The following is a 20,643-nucleotide window of genomic DNA, read 5'->3' on the forward strand; positions in this document are numbered from 1 at the left end:
AAATCAACCACCTATCCATATTACCCCCACTGTCCGTATTACCCGCGGCTCTCGTAATCGGATACGTCATTCCTGGTCGTCAACTGTATTTTAGTGGAAATGTTTTGAAATTTATAAAGAAATGGTCAGGTAAGGTTCAGTGCTACGTGTTTTAAGTAACCAAATAATATGAAGTAAAAATTTTCATTCAAATTTAACCAATTCAAAACTGTTTTCGGGCCTGCAGATCTGCTAGAGATTAATTTGCCTCCCTAAATCACCATATCACCACCAGACGCCGACACTGCTCATACGACATCGCGGAACATGATATGTCAAATTCCTAATCACGATCTAATTGGCGATCTAACGCAAAACGTAAACGATCGGTGAGACATCTGGATTTACATTAGATTGGGCATGAACTGGAAACACACATCTGTTCTTGGCTCCGAGAACGAGTGTCGAAAGTGGGTCACTGTCGAAAGTGGTCACTTAGGGGGGTACGAGCGAGTCAGAGCGCTATATCTCTCCCGAGGAAAGCCTCCCTTGTCATTTGAGGCTTAGGGGAGCGTCTGTTCTTCATGTTAGGAGCGGCGCTCAGAAAAGGTTCCTCTGGCGTAGTGGGACTCTAATATATCTTGTCAACCCGCTGTCTCCCGGGAAAAGGAAATACACTCAGAAAATGGAGCTCCACAACGCCACAACAACGTGGCCCGCATTGTTCATCGAAAACTGTCGCTCCAATGTGGTCTACTGGAAGACAACGTACCCAACTACCAGTACCTGCTCGTACCTGTCCTGGAAAATGACCGTTTCAAGCTGTACTGGGATCGCACTGTTCTGACCGTCCTCTCGATTCACCACAACCGCCCAGATATAATGGTTTACAACAAAAGCGACCGCAAAGTCACGATCTTCGATGTCGCTATTCCATTGAACCAGAATCTGGAGTAGACCCAAGGCCCCAAATCTGCAAGTACCGACCGTGAAACTCAAGGAATTGTGGGGGCTAAGGGAGGCCCCAAGAATTGTTCCAGTCGCTTACTCTGGAACTGGAATTGTCGCGAAGAGTCTTCTGGAAGCGCTGAAGGGGTGAACATGGAGAAGGAATTGGCCAGCATTCAAAACTCGGTCATCCTTAGCACCTGCGCGATTGTCCGACGATTCCTTGGTCAGGACTAAAAATCACGAGCATGCACATACGTACATTCCGCAGAGCCGTCCACCTTTGGTCCACCCGGATGCAGGTGAATATTTTGGCTAGGTTCGCCTAGTTAAGAAGTGAGATAAGTCTGCCAAAAAAAAGTCCGATGCAACGATAGATAATGCGATTTTAATGCGTTTGTTGTGATTTTTAGTTGTTTCTTACTCGGTTATGTATTTTACAATATTCTTCAATAAATGGAATTGATTTCTGTATGAGGGAAAATTAATTAAAATAATATTGATTGATTATTATTTTTTCTTATTTTGCAGCAGTGAAGGGCTATCCTTTGGACGATAATATTAGGCGGGACGAGAAACTGAAAAATATTGTCAACACGATAACGAATGTAAATCGATGGAGCTCGCCTTGCAATATTGCCACCGATACGAAGCAGCCAACGCAGGATGAAAACACAGTGCCACAATTCTGTCCCGAGAAAAACCCTGTTCAAATGCGACCACAATCCCTAACGATTTCGTCCACTACGCCGGCCATTGTATCTGCCATCGTCAAGAAGATTCCTTCCGGAGTCGGCACCACCAGAGCAGAGCAGTTAAAAAGCAACGGTAACCACATAACCTCTAGTCCGAAGTTAAAAGCTAGTCAAACTCACGAACGAGGCGATCCCGATGGCGACTGTGGCCTCGACGATGCTCCCGCGAATTATCTGTCGAAGAACTCGGAACTTCGTGGTAGTCTTTCCATGGATGAACTGCTCACTTCCAAGAAGGGATGGCTCATGAAGCAAGACACCCGCAGTGGTGAGTGGAGTAAGCACTGGTTTTCGCTACGCGGAGCAGCACTGTTTTACTATCGCGATCCAGTAACGGAGGAGAAAGGCGTTTTGGATGGAGTCCTCGATGTCAACAGCATCACCAACATTACCGAAGTACCAGTCAACAGAAACTATGGATTTCAATTGACGGTATGTAGTGCGATTCAGCACATAGCTTTTGTATAGTTTTACATGTTTGTTCTTTTTGTTTTAGACATGGGATAACCGACGAATTGTACTGTCTACTGTAACGATCAGTATCAGGAATAACTGGATCAATATGTTGAAAAACGCAGCCGGATTACCTCAAACCAAAGCAACGCAGAACAACAATAACTTAGGGCTAAACAATCAGAATGACGAAAATTTCAAAATATTAACAGACAAAACACCATTAGAAATAGAAATCATAGACAGCGGCACGTTACAAGAAAAAGCCAGTACCAATAATAATACCATCAACAATAGGACGAATATTGAAACAAATCGAGGCGTAGACGAAGTAGATTGTAAAGCTGTTCAAGGCAATCAAGAATTGACTGTACACCTTAAATTATCAAGCAGCACCAGTGATGCAATGAACAACAATCTACCCCTGAAATCGACCCGCACAAAGCCTGTCACGACTCCAGTAACTCCGACCGTGACCAAGTCGATGCTGTTCTCTTCCGACGAAGAATATCGCACTGCATCCGAAGGTGGGCGACGAGACAGCGTAGGTGACTGGGGATCACCGATTTCACCTCCGCCACCGCCAGTGCTACTTTCTGCGATAGCAAAAACCAAAGATAGAATAAGATCATCCCACAATCGATTACACAAACGAAGTCGATCGTCACCTCCGATCTCCCGCCGCAGCACGGTTGACAGCGTGCAGTCGGAGGATCTTCCGCTGATAAATCCCGTTCAGGAAGAAGTTTGCATCGACAGAGAGCTTCAGTTGAGACTGCAAGCAGCCGAAAAGGAACTGTCCCTGCTGAGGGAGGAAACACACGAGCGAGAGGCAAGGATGTGCGAGTTGCTGCAAACGCTTGAACGAACGGAGCTGGAATTGACCAGGAAACGAGAAAATGAAGAGAATCGAGAAAAACGCATGATTCAGTTGGATGAAAGTCGAACTAACTCTCAAGAAATAATCGATAAGATATCGGGAGAGTTGGACACAAGTAGGGAGACAGTTAGAGAGTTGGAAGATCGGTTGGCACGAGGAATTGAAGAAAACGAATCGTTGTATAAAAAAATCAGAGAATTCAGTATTTCTAGTCCTGCTTCCAGTTTGTGTAGCTTAAATGCGAAGGCCGACAGAATGAGACGAATGGACTCTTTTAGTGATTTGACTAGCCTGAACGAGGTTGACCCCAACACAATGGACAAGAATATGTTAACGGATGAATATCATGAATTGAGGGCACGTTTCGAGAAAGCCGTCAGCGAGTTGAAAGCGATGAAAAAGGAATTGAAAGAGTCACACAAAATATATGATGACTTGGAAATTTCGCATATAACATTGAAGAAGGAAATCGAGCGTAAACAAAGGGAACATGATGCTCAATCAAGAATGATGGCCGATAGGATACAAGATATGACGAATAAATATTCAAACGCAGAAAAGCAGGTCAGATTGCTCAAACAGAAGCTGGTCAGGAATGAGAAACGAAGATCTCTATCGCTGAAAGGTAAAGAATCCTTAACGATTCAGAAGGAACTTGAAGAAAAGCTGTCTGAGTTGGAACGAAAAATTGACAGTTTTGAACAAGGTGCAACCACAGTAGAGTCACTTGGTTCGCCAAATACTTCATCGGAGTTGAAACAAGTTAAGCGCGCCTCAACTCGATTGCGTCGTAAAAGTTTGGACAGTGCTACCATATCATCTCAACCAATGCAAGTTTTGTTGAGGTTGAATAATCTGGAGAAACGCGTCGATACTGTGGGAGGTTCAACAGATGAGCTTTCAGTTACTGCCGGGTCTAGTGAAAGTATAAGTGACGTTTATAGGAACGTTAGCAGCACTAGCATTAGTAGTATTGGCTGCAACAAAATCTCCTCTAGTCCGAAAGTTTCCGAACATCTTGTGGATCGATTGACCTGCTTGGAAGGAGTTGTTATTTCAGTTCAAGAACTTGTCAACCAAAGTTTACATCAAATGCAAGCCACAAAATCAACCAAATCGCGTAGATCTGTTTCACCAATAACAGACAAAAAGGATTCATTCAAATTCATCGAGAAATGTCTGTCGGAAATGTCCCGAATACTACGCGATACATGTGAGAACTGCGTCATACAGGATTACTCCCTCAACAATAATATTGTTGTACTTCCCGAGTCCAGTCCAATTAAGCTCGCGCTCATACAAATGGAAGGTCAGCTAAAGAACAAATTAAGCGACCTGCTGAAGCAGCGTCGAATGCTGCGTGAAACGAACGGCCTCACTCAAAAGAAAGACATGGAACTGCTAGCCGAACGTATCGCATTCGAGAGTGTCTGCTTCGGACGTTTGAGAAACGCATTTGAACGAGCAGAAAACATGAAGGAGTATGACGAAAAACAATGCAAATTTGAGGTCTCCGAGACAATCCAACAGATGGCAATGTTGAAGGCCAAACTTGCTGGTAAATGCGCAATTAAACCGAATAGCAGCACTGACGTTCTCGCCAGCGTGCTGGCGAGAAGAACTATACTGTCAGCTGGACGCACGAGCAATATCAGAACGCTCAACTTCCCACAGATTGACACCAACTTGTTGGATGGACTTCTTCGACAGCAAAATGAAGTTCAAATGATTACCAAGCGCTACAAAACGACAGTGATGGAAAATTTAGCGTATGGTTTAGCTGCTGAAACTCTGAGCTATATTTCAGCGTCTAACGAAACGATTCAAGGAGCTGTACAAGAAGCATGGCGACAAGCGCAGGAGGCGGTCAACGCTGAGCTCGTGCAATGTGAAATCGGTCAGATAATGATGCGAAACGCTCAACGTTATGAAAACTCTATCACACCTTCCTTCGGTTATGCCTTGTCAACCGATGAGCGAATATCGTTCGAGAATTTCGCCGATGCTGTTCAAGATGTGCTGCGGCGAGAGATGGAACTGGCCGTAACGCAACTGACAGAGTGCTACGAAGAAAGCCTGGCGAAGATGAAACGTGGTCAGTGGAGACTGCATCTAGAACAAGAACGAAAACCAAGCGAAGGGCGACAGCTGCTAGCAGAATTCGCTGATATAATCGCCCACAGCGCTTTGATTGACGCTCGAGTTCAAGTTCTGAAAGGAGACTACGTTCCACCCAAGATAAAGCTGATCAATGAAGATGCCAACAACTTCAGCGTGGTGGCTCTGAAGAAATACGAAAATCTATACACAGATCTCACATCCGATTTGGAAATTGCCAATCCGGATGACATTCTCGCTGAAGCTGACTTCAACTTTATGTACCGACACTTTGTGAATGAACAGGTTTCAAACAAAACTGACCTCAAAGAAATGTCGAGGATCTTGAACGAGTTGGAACGGTCAGTTGTGTCACTGGAAAACGTCCTCAATCCAGAACAAGTGCTAATCGCAAATGCGTTCAATGTAGATAGTTTGAGTAGCGCTCATACCAAATGCAAAGAGATACAAAAACGAATCGACTTGCTTATTTTTGTCGTGGAAACGCTCCAAGAACAATTGAGCGAAAACCACAGAATACAAGACACAGTTCAAGAGTTGACCAATCGTCACGAGACCAGCATTGCCGCCCTGAAGCAACAGCACGAATGTAAAGTGAATCAGCTCAACCAGAAGATCGACGAACTGAAGCAGCACCTCAGGAAACTCGAAAACGAAAAGGAGGGGATTATACAGAAGCTCAACAAGGAAAAGAATGTGCTCAAACTGCGTGAAAATGAATTTTGCGAAACAAGTGCTAAACTGCATGATCTAGAGACAATGTGCCATGAAAAAGACGATAAAATCAAAGATCTGCTAAAAAGTAACGACGACGAAAGCCAGAAATCCAAGATGATCCAAACCAAATATGAAGAGCTCTCGGAAAGTTATAGGAAGAGCACAGAAGAGTATCAAAAATTAGAACGAGAGCGAGATAACTTATTGAGGCAAATCCAGAAAGAAAAGGATCACATAAGGAGACTTGAAAAGCATCTGGAAATGCAGGAAACGGAACACGCTCACCAGGTTGACAATCTACATGCTGCCTATCGGGAACAGCAGGTGGCAAATGAAATCGATTCGCAGAAAGATAGGGATGACGAAGATAGCCTACGTCTGAAATATCAAGCAGAAATAGAACAGTTAAGGGTAGGTGTTTCTAATCAGTGATAAGATTGATTGAATGATTTTCATGTTCGCCCTTTTTTGTGTAGGCTCTATGTGAGAAAGGGCTCGCGGCTATGGAAGCATCTCACAAACGGATCATTCACGATCTGGAAGAGAAACATCAGCACGATATAGCGCGGTTAATTGTGGAGAAGGAACAAGCTCTTGCCGAAGAAACACAGGTAACTAACATAACCTCGTATGTTCTCCCATGCAGTTCGTATGGCAATTTCAACACAACACATTCATTTTTGGAGTTAAAAATTTATTTAAAATTTTTTTTCTTCAAATACAGGTCGGACTCGATTATCCGGAGTAATGACTCCGGATAATCGAGTCAAAACAATTTTTTTTCTTTATTTGTTTTTTTCATGTATTTTTGGTTTTTTGAAAATAAAAGAGGTATTTGATTTCTGATTCATCCCCTTAAAGTCAGAAAACACCTTTCTCACATAAAAAAAAATTATCCAGATTCTCTCAGGAGGTGATAGACGATCAAATTTGACGAAAAAAATCCTCCTACGCATATGTTCGAATTTCAACAATGACAGAGTTACAGAACTTTTTTTTTTGTTTCGGACTCTGTTGCCTCATACTGGCTCTACATTAAAAAGTACGCTACGGAAGACGATTCTGATGCTTTCATTTGAAAGATGAGAAAATTTAGTATAGGATATAGTAGTGGAACAACTAAATTAGTGAATTTTGATAACATTTTGGAAGAGAAACACCTCAAATTTAATAATTTTTAATGTGTTATTATAAATTTTATTCTAAAATTTTTTATTAAACTAGATTGTTTCTGTCAATTAAAATGAAGTTCTTTAACCGCTCCACAATTTGTGCTTTAACGCACAACTTCTATCTTTCTTAATTTGGCTGCAATATTGACATAAACAATTCCTGGTGAAAATTCAAGCAAAATCTCCAAAAATCACGATTTTTACCCCACTGTACATGTAATAGGCACTTAAACTTCACCTTAACGTTGAAAAGTTACATTTCTTCTTAAAATAAGTCATATTTGAAACATAAGAAAATATTTTTTTTCCAAAATTGTGTATAATCGAATCACATATAATCGAGTCTGTATATAATCGAGTCCGACCTGTACTGTATTCTATTAGTTAAACCATTTCATTTGATACCAATATTGAGGGGATTGCAAAAAATACATAGTCGACCATTTTGTGGCGGCGACCTTTTCGAATTTATGTTTATGTTTATTGTTGTGGTGTATTCTCCAAATCAAGCCATTCAGCCATTTTTTGCGGCGGCCAAATTGAATTTTTCAGGATCATGGAATAGGCAGTTTTATAATGACAGTATAATTAGATGTATGTTCCAAATTTCAGATCAATCATTCAACAGGAACGTCAATTTTCTATTAATGTGGGACAATCAAACAAACATTCAAACATACATAGAAACAGGTCAAGCTGAATGAAACCAAAAAGTTTGGTGACTGCGGCCATCTTGAAATTGTATTTTTCATTATATGCTATGTTCTACTAGTCGAGAACTTTCTTTCGATACATTTTTGGGCATTTTTCATAAATAACTGTGTTCTATTAGTCAAGCCTTTTCATTTGATACCCATATTGATGGGGTTCTGATAAAATAGGTAATCTGCCATTTGGTAGTGGCCGCCATCTTAGATTTGCATTTTTCATAAATAACTGTATTCTACTAGTCAACCCCTTCATTTGATACCCATATTAGCTATTCAATATAGAATTATTATACAAATTATTGAAAATTTCCGAAAATCAAAAATAAAATACTCCGGATAATCGAGTCCGACCTGTATATGTTTTATTTAGGCTTATTTGGTATTAGCCTGACAGAGCCGAAAGTTCAATATTTCGACAATTTTGGCTTATAACTGTGTCAGCATAATATACTTACTTACTCGCGGTTGCCTCGAGGTTAGAATTAGAATGAGTTTTTCATAATTGATTTTTTACAATCTTCCTATGCTCCCTATGCTCTGCTATGGCTTTATTCAAGTCTAAGCGGATGAAAGTTCTGGAATGACCTGCTCAAAGTCCAGATTTGAACCCTATTGAAAATATGTGGGCTATTCTGGACAATGAGGTGGACAAAACTAGCGTAATGAATAAGGACACATAATTCACAGCATTTTCAAGTGCCTGAAATTCAAGGCGTTCCTGAAACGGGATCATCGGACAGCTGACGGTACCGAACACCTCACAGTAAATTAGGGTTGCTGAAAAAAAGAACCGATACCCAGCCGAAATGGTGCATGGTCATCGATGGAAATTTGGATAAACGCATCTGAGGAGAGGCAGAAGCGGAAGATATTTAGCGGGGTGAGGTAAATCCCTTCTTGTATAGTAAACAATCTGGTAGCAAGTGGTACTATGTTCTTGTATACATGGACGATCTCTTCTCGATCAGTGAGGATGAGCGCATCATCGGTGCACTTGTTACGGTTTAAAAAAAATCCGCGACAATAAAAAATATATATCCTGTAGTAAGATATGAATCGAAGTTTAGCTGCAATATCTATAATATAACTAACACATACACAAATCCAATTGCTACCTACCTATCTGTAAGACATTGCATGCTGCCAACGCAAATTCAAAAAGAAAATCATTGTGAAATTCAACAATCCCAACAATTAATCTTCACAATAAATTTGGAGCTCTTCGGTCCAAAGGATGACAAAAAAGGGTTAAAGATGCAGAGGGGAGAGCAGTGTTTGGATATCTATCGGTATCGAATGATACACAATATGTCATGCAAGTAACATCTTACGAATATATAACCAAACATGAGTGGATCATTCAGATACTTGTATGAATGTCACTCGTGGTACATTAAATGAGGTTATTCAGTAGAGAACCAAATTTCAAATCTAGTTTTAGCAGAAAATTGAAAACGTTATTTAAATAAGCACTAGTTATATCATGCGCGAGGAGGATTACAAAAAATGTTTAATAGTGAGAGATAGGATTTAAGTGAGATAATGGAGATAATGTTTGATTGGAAAGAACTTAACCTTAGAGCAATGTGTGTGGAGTTATACAAAGAAAGTGCACATACAAATGCACACGCAAACATCAACAATTAACGATAAACGATCAAAGTTAACGTCAAAGTCGAAGTCATCTTCAACACGCATACATAAACGCCCTTGCACAGGTATGTGCGCGGATGCACACAAAAAAGAGTTTATCAAAAGTTTCTGATAGCAAAATCAAATGGTTTCCCCTGTAGTAGGCGCCACTCGATGAACCAGGATTGTGCCAGCCATTGATGGCAAGCGCCAGAGTGAACGTGTTAAACAATCACGATATAAAAACTGGAGGTCGGTTTAAGACCACCTCGACGTTTCCCAAATAAAGCTATACCGTGTATTACATGTAACAGGTAGATTCAATTTATATAGCTTATTTTGATGAACATACCATAAACAATTCAAATTGCTTTGTTTCGCAATGTTTCACAATCTAAAAGAACATAAAACTCATTTTGCACACAGGTCGAATATATTTCTTCTCTGTTCTTGAAGGAATGAAAACGTAAAATGGCGCTAAAACGCTAGAATGAAGAGAGCCAGAAAAAGTCACCATATTATCAAATTGTCAGCGTTATGACACCTTTCATTTGACACTATTGAAAATTCAGTAGGAAGCACCGTTCCTGAGATACAAAGGAGGGTAGGTTCAGGACCACCGGTTGCGTTAGGAGAAGGAGAGATCTCAGAGGAAAGTAAGAAGTATCCAGAGTAATAACAAAACATAAAAAATAGTATATCGCTTGCTACAATACGGTGGAATTCTTATTTAATACAACTTATTAATTGTGTGAAGTGACAACGCTTCGTGGAGACTGTTTATTCGCACAGAGTGCGTTTTCACGTCACAAAATGCATGCCGTCAAAAATGCATGTTCTTGCAGTATACAGGAATCTACGTTCATCTTTCATTCACAAATCATAGAACAAAGTTTATTTGTACTGAAAATACAACATTAATGATCAAAAGTCGGAACCCGCAAAAAGACAGATGTTGTCACGTCACAAAATTATTGGGCTGGCAACAAGCGAATTCAACTGCTAAATATTATGAAAAAACTGCGACGCGCAGCAGAAATAGAGTTGTTCCAAGTTGAGTAATGTAGATGCAAATAGAATTTGTTTTATTGATTAAAAAATACAGATGCGCCATCATATGTTTTCGCTGTGCTCTGCCATAAAAAAATCTGAAAACCCCTGCTCTAAATGATGGGTTTTGTGTTGTTTTAGGTTCTGGAATCTATTGCAACTGAACATGTTCCCGCCAAATGAAACTTATTGCGTTCAATTCAGTTCAGCCGTTTTCGAGAAAACTGAGCCGCAACATTGGTTGTCTAGTCAAGCAATAAAGTTTTATTTCATGGTGCTTTATTCTATAAAATTGATTATTTCCACTTATTTCAATAGTAATTGTAGTAACTATCTGATTACTATTTCAACTCGTAAATAATCAGCTGAGTGTGAATTAATATGTTTAGCGTCCATGAATATCGCTTTGATTTGTTGAAAATATGTTTCTCTACAATACTTAAAAATGAAAACGATTTTCGTTCAAAAAACGATAAATTATTATGCAATTTAATAAGTTATTCGATGAAAAACACTGTGGAGTCAAACACAATAAAAAATAGGAGGTTGTGTTCAAGACACGACCGCATTGTTGACGTAGAACTACGCTGTAGTTTAATTCAAGTCGCTTGTTTATAACTGCGGATACTATTTTATAATGCTACGAAAATTCATAACAATCATTCTACCAGTTTGGTCACCCTGAAATGTTTTTTTTAATTGTAGAATCATTTGACGATAATTGTTTGGTAATTCATTCTTGTGCTCGCAGAACAATACATACTCGAGATAAGCGCAGCTGTCATCCTTTGTGGAGAGAGTTTTCCTACCGTCATGCGAAACCAATCACTGAAAAACTATACTCTTTCCTCATATTAATCCTCCACCCCCACTGCCTTGAGAAAACCATTCGATCCCTTGCCGTCCAGCTCGCCCAGCAACGGTGTTGTCCAGTGGGTGTCCTCATGAATAATGAAGTTTGCCTCAGCAAGATTCACTGTTTATACTCTAGGCAAATATTCCCCTTCGTTCTTCTTCTTTTCTTTTGTTCACGGAGACTTTACATCTTACGATTTCCCCTATGGTTACTCGTCGATAAGTTGCTCGTTATTGGCAGCTCTGTTCGGGAAAGCACGCAAATGGACAGAACAAATGTATGGGGAAATGGGAATGCTTCCAATTTTCATCAATTTAAACCATAAACAGATTATGGGATTGTAATATATAGCATATCAAACAAATCTTAGGGAATTTCCGATTTGTTTGGTATGTAAATCGCCAGTATCCGTTCACGGCAAAAATAGTTATTAACGCTAACTTTATTTCATAAAAACGTGACCTATTTTTTGATTTGGCACCCTTAATGAAAGACGTAGTTCTACGTCAAAAATAATTAAAAATAGCTAGGGGAAAAAATTTTAGTACCATGTATAATTTGGAATTTGGGAATTTGGATTTAAATTTTACTCATTGTATTCGCAAAAACTTTTTACTCGAGAGCAGTATTTTTGACGGATTGTGCTCCTATTTTCTTCCAAAGAAGAAATGTCATGCGCAATTAATTTGAAACTCCATTCGTTAAGCTACTACCTAATGTACCAGAGATCAGTTGATGGCCTTTCAAAAATTTATTGTCTTGTTGAAGAAGGCGATGCATTTGCCACTAAATTTTCTGTTATTTCTCATGATTTCATTAGTGTCCTTAACAGTCTAGTTGAATCAAACTAGATACAGGAGGCTAAATTTCTCAAAGCCTATGATGAATTTCTACCATAGTGTGCATTGAAAAAAGGAAGGCTAGCCTAGGAGAAACACTACAGGTTGTATTAAAGCCCTTTCCTGAATGAACAGAGATTGAAAGTAGCATTCCTAAAAAGCACTTCAATTGAGATGGATAAAACATATTGCAATGATCAGAGGAATTATAATAATTGAGATAAATAGTAGGAACAAAAAATCTGTGCTAGTTGCAATTCATTGGGTGCCAATTTGTTCGGAAATAGAAAACAAATTTCTAGAGTGTCAGAAATTCGGGCAGGTTACTAATTATATTTGTGTTTGCCTGATAGTACCGGACCAGTTGAAAGAATTTTTTTACGATGTACATTATGTGGTCAACGAAAAAGTCGCGACTCCATGTTAGACAAAACATCGATCTGGAATGTGATAATTGCTATGATAAAATTTCTAAATATCCTGATAGGCTTCGCAAAGTCTCTCCACCATCTGAATATGAAGGAATAAAATTCGCTGTATTCGATTGTTTGGCTTTTCCCGGTTTTATTCACTCATTTATGAAATTCTAAAAAAAATGCATTTTGTGTTTTTTTTTGCTTACGTGTATCTTTTTTATTCCTGAACTATTTGGTCAGCCTATGCAAGAAGAAAGAGAGATACTCGGTCTCTCTTCTCGATGCAATGGCCGATCGATCAATCCGAAAATCAGTCACACTCTGGATAGCGATCAGCGAAAGAATGCTTAACATTTTTGAAACCTGACCGAAACTAACCAAATTTTGGCCAGAGAACCGCGAAAGGATTTTGTTCTTCAACAGGCAAAATCCTGGGTTGTCGCATCGTGCCTTGGGAAAACAGATGAATATAGATTATTCTGCCATCCTCCAAAGATTCCAGGAACGGATGACAGTGGACCACAAGCCAAGAGCTAGACATTTCGACGCAGTACTCGGCCGAAAAACTTGATGTTTCACAATGTTACGGCCAAAGGGCCAAGAAACGATCCGGATTGAAAACGTACAAGGTGCAGAACATCCCGAATCGGGACGCACGTCAGCAGAGTATTGCGAAAACGACCACCCGCGAACTCTACAGGAAACTGCTAACGAAATATAGATGCTGCGTCATTGATGATGAGACCTACATCAAAACGAAGATGTTTCCCGGGTAAGGATATGTTTGCAGTGTGGGTGAAAGAAGCTGTCAAAATTCGCTTCGAAGTACCTGATTTGGCAGGCCATATGCACATGTGGAAAACGAAATGAACCATTCGTGACCAAAGGCACCATAAACGATGAAATCTACAAAACTGAGTGCCTCCGAAAACGGTTTTGCCATTTTAAAAAGTTACATTTCGCAAACATTCTAAACAAGTTTATGATCTGCAAAACTTTATGTTCTCCATATCCAGAGATCTCTGTCAAAATGTTAAGTCTTAAAAACACCAATGGCCGATTTTCATTGATCGTTTATTTCTGTAGGCTACTTTGGCTGCATTGGACGCAATGAGGAAGGCGCACCAGAACGAAGTTCAACGGGAAGTGGCACGATTCAAGCAAGAGTTTTTGAAACAGTTTCAGAAAAATGGGCAACCATCACTCTCATATAAAGAGAAAGAGTAAGTATGATAAAATAACACTTAGAATGCAATAACCGTAACCATGATGACTTATTCCAGGCAAGAACTAGAAGAAGTTCGCCTAGAGATACTTTCATTATCGGAAAAGTATTCGATAAAATGTGTTGAAATGGCTTCGCTCGAGGAAAAACTAAAGATTGCATCCCAACAGCTTAAGTACTCGCAGCAACACATTCAACAGCTTGACGTTAGGTAATTAAGAAAAGTTGGCACAATTTGTTTTCTCATTCAAATCTATTGTCGTCCTCAAATAGGAATAAACAGCTTCGAGCACACTTCGAAACGGGTGAACCTGGCGATCCGACTCCGAATACTGCAGGAACGAAAGGAATCAACTTGGTAAGTGCCAGTTGTCATAATAATTTTTAATTAATCAATTTTCCACGTGTTATGATCGTGAATATGTTTTCGAATCTAATCGCATCTATCAAAAGCCATTTAATCGTGTGATTTTGCTTTTTCTCTTACTCGAACTGGTTCATTCACTCTAACCAAACGCAATCATGATCAATTTAAAAAAAACTAACAGCATGAAGATGCTAGTGATGTGAGGACTTCCTTGAGAAAACAGCAAAATAATCCAGCGAAGGGTGTGATTCCAGCGGTAAACGTTACGACAACAGTTCCCACAACAACGACTACTGCATCCACGACCACGACCGACACCGTAAGCTCCGTCAGCTGCAACGTTTGCACCACTGGTCATTGTTTTGATAGTATCAGCAAGGAGAATTGTATTATTAACAATAAGAAAGAATCGCATCCTAGACTAAAGTTTTCAGAAGGTATTATAACACATATTTTCTATAATGTAGCCAATTTTTCATTTCATTCATGACTTTGTAGCAATTCTTCAGTGATATCCGACATAAGTTTTGAAATTTGTATACTGACTTGTTTATCTTCAAGAAGACGAACATTGAATCAAGTAATGCTTGCATTGGACAATAGATAATTTACGGAAGGCGATGACAAAAACTGCAGGAGATATTTGAATTGGACAAATTTCCCATGAAACATAATTTTATTGACCATGTTACAAATTATTTCGAAGCAGCCTTCAGGTAGTTGACCAGAACTTGCGCCATCGATGACGAAAACATACTTGTTGGCATGTTTTCAGTTCTTTGTTAGCTTTATTTATTAATTCCTTCTCCGTTTTTGCATCGAAATTGTTGGAGTAGACCCTCCGCTTCAGGTTTTCCCAGAGATTTTCGATTAGACGCAGCTGGGGGACGTTCGGAAGGTTGGCGGACTTCGGAACAACATTTATCTTCAAGCTTTTTGTCCGGCCAAAACACCATACCCTAGTCCGGATGATATTTTTGGTTGAAGGAGCCAACTTCCGACAGGCACTTTGTGCTGTAAATTTGTGAACGTGGAACGGTAAGCGCCGAATGGAAAAACAGCGGCTTTGACATCCCCTTTTCGCTGATGGTTAGCCACAGAAGCACCTTCTTGGTGCTGGAGATGTACTTCACATCGAAGCTTACCTCCTTGATTACTTTATTTTTTATTTTTATTCAACTGGCTTTCCGTCTTATGACAAAACCCGATGAGCAATATTCCTCCAATTCAGTCGGTTGTGGGCTCTTGGTCTCCAATTTCTTGGGCATCGCGTGCTCGCCGCCAGATCTCGCCCCACCTGGTCTAACCATCTAGCTCGTTGTGCTCATGGTCGTCTTGTACCTACCGGATTTGAGGCAACACCATCACCGCAGGGTAGATGTCCGGCATTCTTGTAACATGTCCTGTCCACCGTATCCGTCCAGCTTTAATCACCTTTCGAATACTGGGTTCGCTGTGCGAGTTCATGGTTTATTCTTCGCCCCATACTCCGTTCTCCTACACACCGCCGAAGATCGTTCTTAGTACTCGTCTTTTGAAAACTTCGAGCACTCGCAGGTCCTCCTCTAGCAGCATTGTCCAATCTAATAAGCGTCTTATACAGTGTACACTTTGTACTTTGGCTCAGGCTGTTCGACCGCAATTGCTTGTGAACCCATAGTAGGCACAACTTCTGCTTATAATACGCCTTCGAATCTCGCGGCTGTTATCATTGTCCGCCGTCACCAGTGAGCCAAGGTTGACGAACTCGTCAACAACCACGAACTAATCGCCGTCGATGGTTACACTGCTGCCTAAGCGGCATCGGTTGGCCTCGGTTCCGCCTGCCAGCATGTACTTCGTTTTGGACGCATTTATCTTCAATTCAATCTTCACTGATTCGCGTTTTAGTCTGGTGTACGCTTCAGCCATCGGCGCAAATGTTCTGCTGACAATATCCATGTCATCAGCAAAGTAGATGAACTGATTAGATTTGTTGAAAATCGTGTCCCTCGTGTTTATATCCGCTTGGTTCATAACACCCTGTAACGCTATGTTGAAAAGCAAGCAAGAGAAGCCATCACCTTGCCGAAGTCCCATGTGGGATACGAATGAACCCGACAGTCCACCCGAAATCCGCACACAGCATTGCGTACCATCCATCGTAGCTTTAGTCAGTCTAATCAGTTTCCCAGGAAAGTCGTTCTCGTTCATAATTTTCCATATCTCTTCGTGGTCGATGGTATCATACGCTGCTTTGAAATCGATGAACCGATGGTGCGTGGAGAGTCTGTATTCACGGCCTTTCTGGAGGATTTGCCACAACGTTAAAAATTGATCAGTCGTTGACCGTCCTTCAACGAAGCCAGCCTGATAACTTCCCACAAATCTGTTCGTAATTGGTGATAGTCGGCGGAAAATAATATGGAATAGCACTTTGTAGGCAGCATTGAGGACGGTGATTGCACGATAGTTCTCACAGTCCAGCTTGTCGTCCTTTTTGTAGATCGGGCAAATAACCTCATCCTTCCAACTTTCTCCGGCAGTTGTTCCTCATCCCAAGTTCTCACAATCAGCCGGTGCAGACAAATGACCAGCTTCTCCGGGCCCATCTTAATAAGCTCCGCTCCGATGCCATCCATCTCAGCGGATTTTTTGTTTTTCAGCTGGTTGATAGCGTCCTTAACTTCGCTTATCGTTGGAGCTGGCACCTCCTCCACACTCGTCCCATCGACGAAATTGCTTTCCCCGCTGCCATGGTCCTTCGCTCCTGAATGGCGGTGTTCGTCGAAGTGCTGCTCGCACCTTTCCGTTACTTTACAATCGTGCGTCAGAATACACAGTACTGCGAATGGCCATGTTCTTGGAGGCGGCATTATTGAAGAATCGACCCTTGATTCTCAACCTGCACATTCGAGGACTAAATAATCACCCGTTTTCGCATGTCGCCCATCACTATGAAAGCTGGGTCCAGTTAGTGTGTGTTGCCGCAACTTTGGTAGATGGTGTGACCATCCCTAAACGTACGTACCGTTGATTCCTTCCAACACACCTACTGCAGCGCTACGACTTCGAACTTGCGGCTCTTCAATACTTCGGAGAGTACTCGGGTGCTTCCTTGGAAGTTGAGAGATCGACAGTTCCACATTCCGAATTTCCAATCCATAGTCTGTTTTCGTCGCGTGGGTCCATGCCGGTTGTTCCGGTTCGAATTTCCTTGTTCATTATTCACTGCTTGCTCTTTTTTACGGTGGTGGCTTGCAAGGCCTGCGACCAACCCCCAGTCTCGCCGGAGGACTGTCATGCCAGTACTGTTTAGAGTCCCACACTGACACGAGGACGGTGATTCAGCCGCCCCTAACCTGGAGAACAGACGCCGTTTTGAGCCACCCCTGACCTGGAGAAAACAGACGCTTGGGTTTGGCGAAGCATTTCCTCTACCACCTTGCTATGGTTTTACCGCGCCAGTGCTCGCGTCGCACCCCCTCACTTCGCTATTGTCGGATTGACAACATTGTCCAGGCTGCGCCACCAGCTGTCTCCATATTTCGGCTGGTAGTATGACTCGCGGTAGGAACTTGTGGGGACCAGAGCTCTAGTTAACGCTCCTTCCCAGTTGTCAACTCACCATTTATAGCCCACCTCCTTAATGGGGGACGTGAATAATTGGTTCCCAGCCAGTCGGTTGCCATCCAGCGTTGAATACGTCTCGTCGTCCACGACAACCGTGACAATCATTTTTTATTCATTCTCCATCTCTTTCAGCCTTTGTTTTTGGGTCACACCTTGCTGTTCCGACACGGCCGGTCTCGATTTACGTTTCCGCATGATGATGTCCATCTCCACTAGATATTTTTTCACTGTCTGCCCCGTTGCACCGACCTCCTAACCCAAAGGCCGACGCGATGTAGCCATCTTTCCCTCTTTCTACTTAAGCTTCAGCTGCAGTTTACCAGACTCCAGAAGTGTAGAGCTGTTATAGATACCGGAACGGGTGTATCCGGCTGACTCGAAGTACTTGACGATGTCCTCTTTCATCGCAATAGGATGGAACACCCAGTACGCACAAACCATGGAGCACAATTGCTTTGCTAGTTTCGCCTAGACCTCCGCAGTTCAACTGTTAGCGCTGTTAGATTTTGTTTGAAAACTCATGGGTTACTATGATTGACGATGCACAAGAGGTCTCATCACCAGGTGAACGCATGAAAAATTGGTAAAATTTGTCCATTCTTTATGCAAGCGTTACAAAAAGTGTTGCTACTGCCGATATCATAAGTACTAAAAAATCGAAATGATACTCCCCAATAAGAGACCTAAATGAAAACAAATTAGTTCTGAGATGATAACCTCCTGAAAGGGCTACACGAAAAAAAAATTATACGACAAATTATCGGCACATTTCCCCCTTACACTTTTAATATTAAATATTGTGTCAAGAGTGACTATCCAGTTTCTTTCTTTCAGGAGCCAAATTAGGCGTATCGACCATCTTCTCTACCTCGTCGTCAACCGGAAACGACATAGTGAATTTTACAAGCAGTAGCAATCGAGCCAAAGTTCTAAACTGTAAACAACCCAACAAAAATCAACTGAGCGGGAGTCAAACTAGTAATAGAAACTCACCGTCAGTATATCCCGCCACCGTTCATGCGTTGATCCCGATCCCCGGCTATAACATCGGAATATCGAAAAGCAAAAGCAGCAGTAGCAGCAGAAGCAGTAACATAGATAGTAGTAATGACAATGATAATGAAAGTTTAATCGAGCTTAAACAGACAATCAATGTGTGTTCGCCCCTTCCCTTAGATGAGAAGGACGCTGAACATATTCGTCGATTTGAGTTGGAAATCTGAGGCAAAATACCATCGAAAAAAATCATGTTTCATTATCATTATTAACACCGACTCATGAAAACAACCAAATTAATTCCACACACCAGAGTTTCCTGCTTTCCGAGTTGCATCCATATTTACAGAGCATAATTCACTCACATAGAATACCCAACTGCATGATAGATGTTGTTTGCTGAATATTCCCACCAGTTATTAGCGCACGCACGAGTTGTTGTAGCATGTAGTAAATCTTTTAATTTTCATGAATACATTGTAAATTTATATTATTCATATTTCAATCAAAGATTGATCTTTTTTTGCATATATGTACAGTGACTTACCCACATGATTCTGTATAATGTATCTAATAAATAGTAAAATTCATCATAGGTGTAAATATAACTAAACACAGGAAATTAAATAAAACTTGTCTCACCCTATTAATCGAGTGATTGAGTGTTTATAAACCGCTTTTCTAATGTTCATCATTAAAACTAGTATTAGACTGTCTGTTTCGTTTCAAACCCAACTGAATTTCCTGTCATTCTAAGGGCAATTCACAATAAGATATGGTATTTTAGAGAACTAGGTAAATTAATAATTTAGTTCAAACCCGGTTGGCTATGTGGTCGCAATCCATACCGTACATATACCAGCGTTTGTTTTAACTCAGTTTCGTTGTATTTTCTAATTTCCCTACCGTTTGTCTACTCCTCTTGTGTTCATGATTTCGATGACAATCTTCTTGCATCCAATCAGCAATAAAAATGAGTACGTTTTGGAAAATAATACACTTTTTTTCATAAATATATATCACAGTCATTGAATCTTTTCATGTTGCAACAAAAAACTTACGATTGTGAAACTCTTCAAATCTTTGGCCGAATCTTAAGTATTGGTGGTAACAATAAATTATACATTTTGTCAAATAATTATATACCGGGAATTAGTGTTTTTTTATCAATTGAATTTCTATTGTCGCCTTCAAAATCGGTCCCTCCTGAAGCAACACACGTTTTTCTAACGAACAATACAGTCATCGAAACACATTTTATAAGTGTATTCAGAAACTGCCTTCAGTCGACGCAGCGAATTCGTTTCTATGCCTTCAATGCTGTCAGGACGGGTCCCACGAAGCGATAATTTGAGTTTCGGAAATTGGTCACATACACGTATCTTCACCAGTAACTATACGTTGGATGAACGTAAAGTCGGAATTTGATCGTTCAAGCATGCCTTCAGCCGCTTGATTGCATTTAAATTTTGGAAGAAAATTGAACTTTTTTGACACTAATCGTGCTGCGACTTTTCTCATACCATAAACATCAACCAAAATATGACGAGCGAGATATTTAATTCACGGGTTAAACCTTTCAAGCTTAAATGACCATTTCCGGACACCATTCCTTTTAGATGTCGTGCACAACTTACGTAATGCGAGAAGAGGGGGGGGGGGCAAAATCCGGATTTTTAGCGTTACGTAATTTGTGCGTCAGTTGAAAAGGTGGAGTGGATGGTTGTCCTTCACGTGACATATCGTTCAGCTCTACTCGGCCGTCTTTGAATGCATTATACCCAGTGCAGACAAAAGTCATCCAAAGTTATGACGGAATCGCAGCCGACTGAGAAAAAATTGTCTTCCTCGAACAAATGTGCCGGGGCGACGCAACAATTCTATGAACCGGCTTGGTATATAGAATGGATGAGGAAAA

The 20,643-nt window shown here is 40.8% G+C and overlaps 1 protein-coding gene across 6 annotated transcripts in view; it reads left to right on the forward strand.

Moving 5' to 3' along the window:
- Positions 1 to 19,720, forward strand: part of LOC129779725 (protein outspread) — a 325,696-nt gene extending 305,976 nt beyond the window's left edge. For 2 of the 6 annotated variants that reach the window (XM_055787364.1, XM_055787366.1), the window contains 8 exons: positions 1,459 to 2,114; positions 2,179 to 6,261; positions 6,327 to 6,461; positions 13,612 to 13,748; positions 13,809 to 13,961; positions 14,024 to 14,108; positions 14,299 to 14,554; positions 18,564 to 19,720. In XM_055787364.1, coding sequence (XP_055643339.1) covers positions 1,459 to 2,114; positions 2,179 to 6,261; positions 6,327 to 6,461; positions 13,612 to 13,748; positions 13,809 to 13,961; positions 14,024 to 14,108; positions 14,299 to 14,554; positions 18,564 to 18,952 — 5,894 coding nt within the window. In that variant the 3' untranslated portion in view covers positions 18,953 to 19,720. Of the gene's footprint in view, positions 1 to 1,458; positions 2,115 to 2,178; positions 6,262 to 6,326; positions 6,462 to 13,611; positions 13,749 to 13,808; positions 13,962 to 14,023; positions 14,109 to 14,298; positions 14,555 to 18,563 lie in introns of those variants that run through there. The other 4 variants (XM_055787365.1, XM_055787367.1, XM_055787369.1 and 1 more) reach the window with 3 other exon arrangements.
- The last annotated feature ends 923 nt before the right edge of the window (positions 19,721 to 20,643 follow it).

The sequence above is a fragment of the Toxorhynchites rutilus genome, chromosome 3 (genome assembly GCF_029784135.1).
Source record: "Toxorhynchites rutilus septentrionalis strain SRP chromosome 3, ASM2978413v1, whole genome shotgun sequence".
NCBI classification, from domain to species: Eukaryota; Metazoa; Arthropoda; class Insecta; order Diptera; family Culicidae; genus Toxorhynchites; species Toxorhynchites rutilus.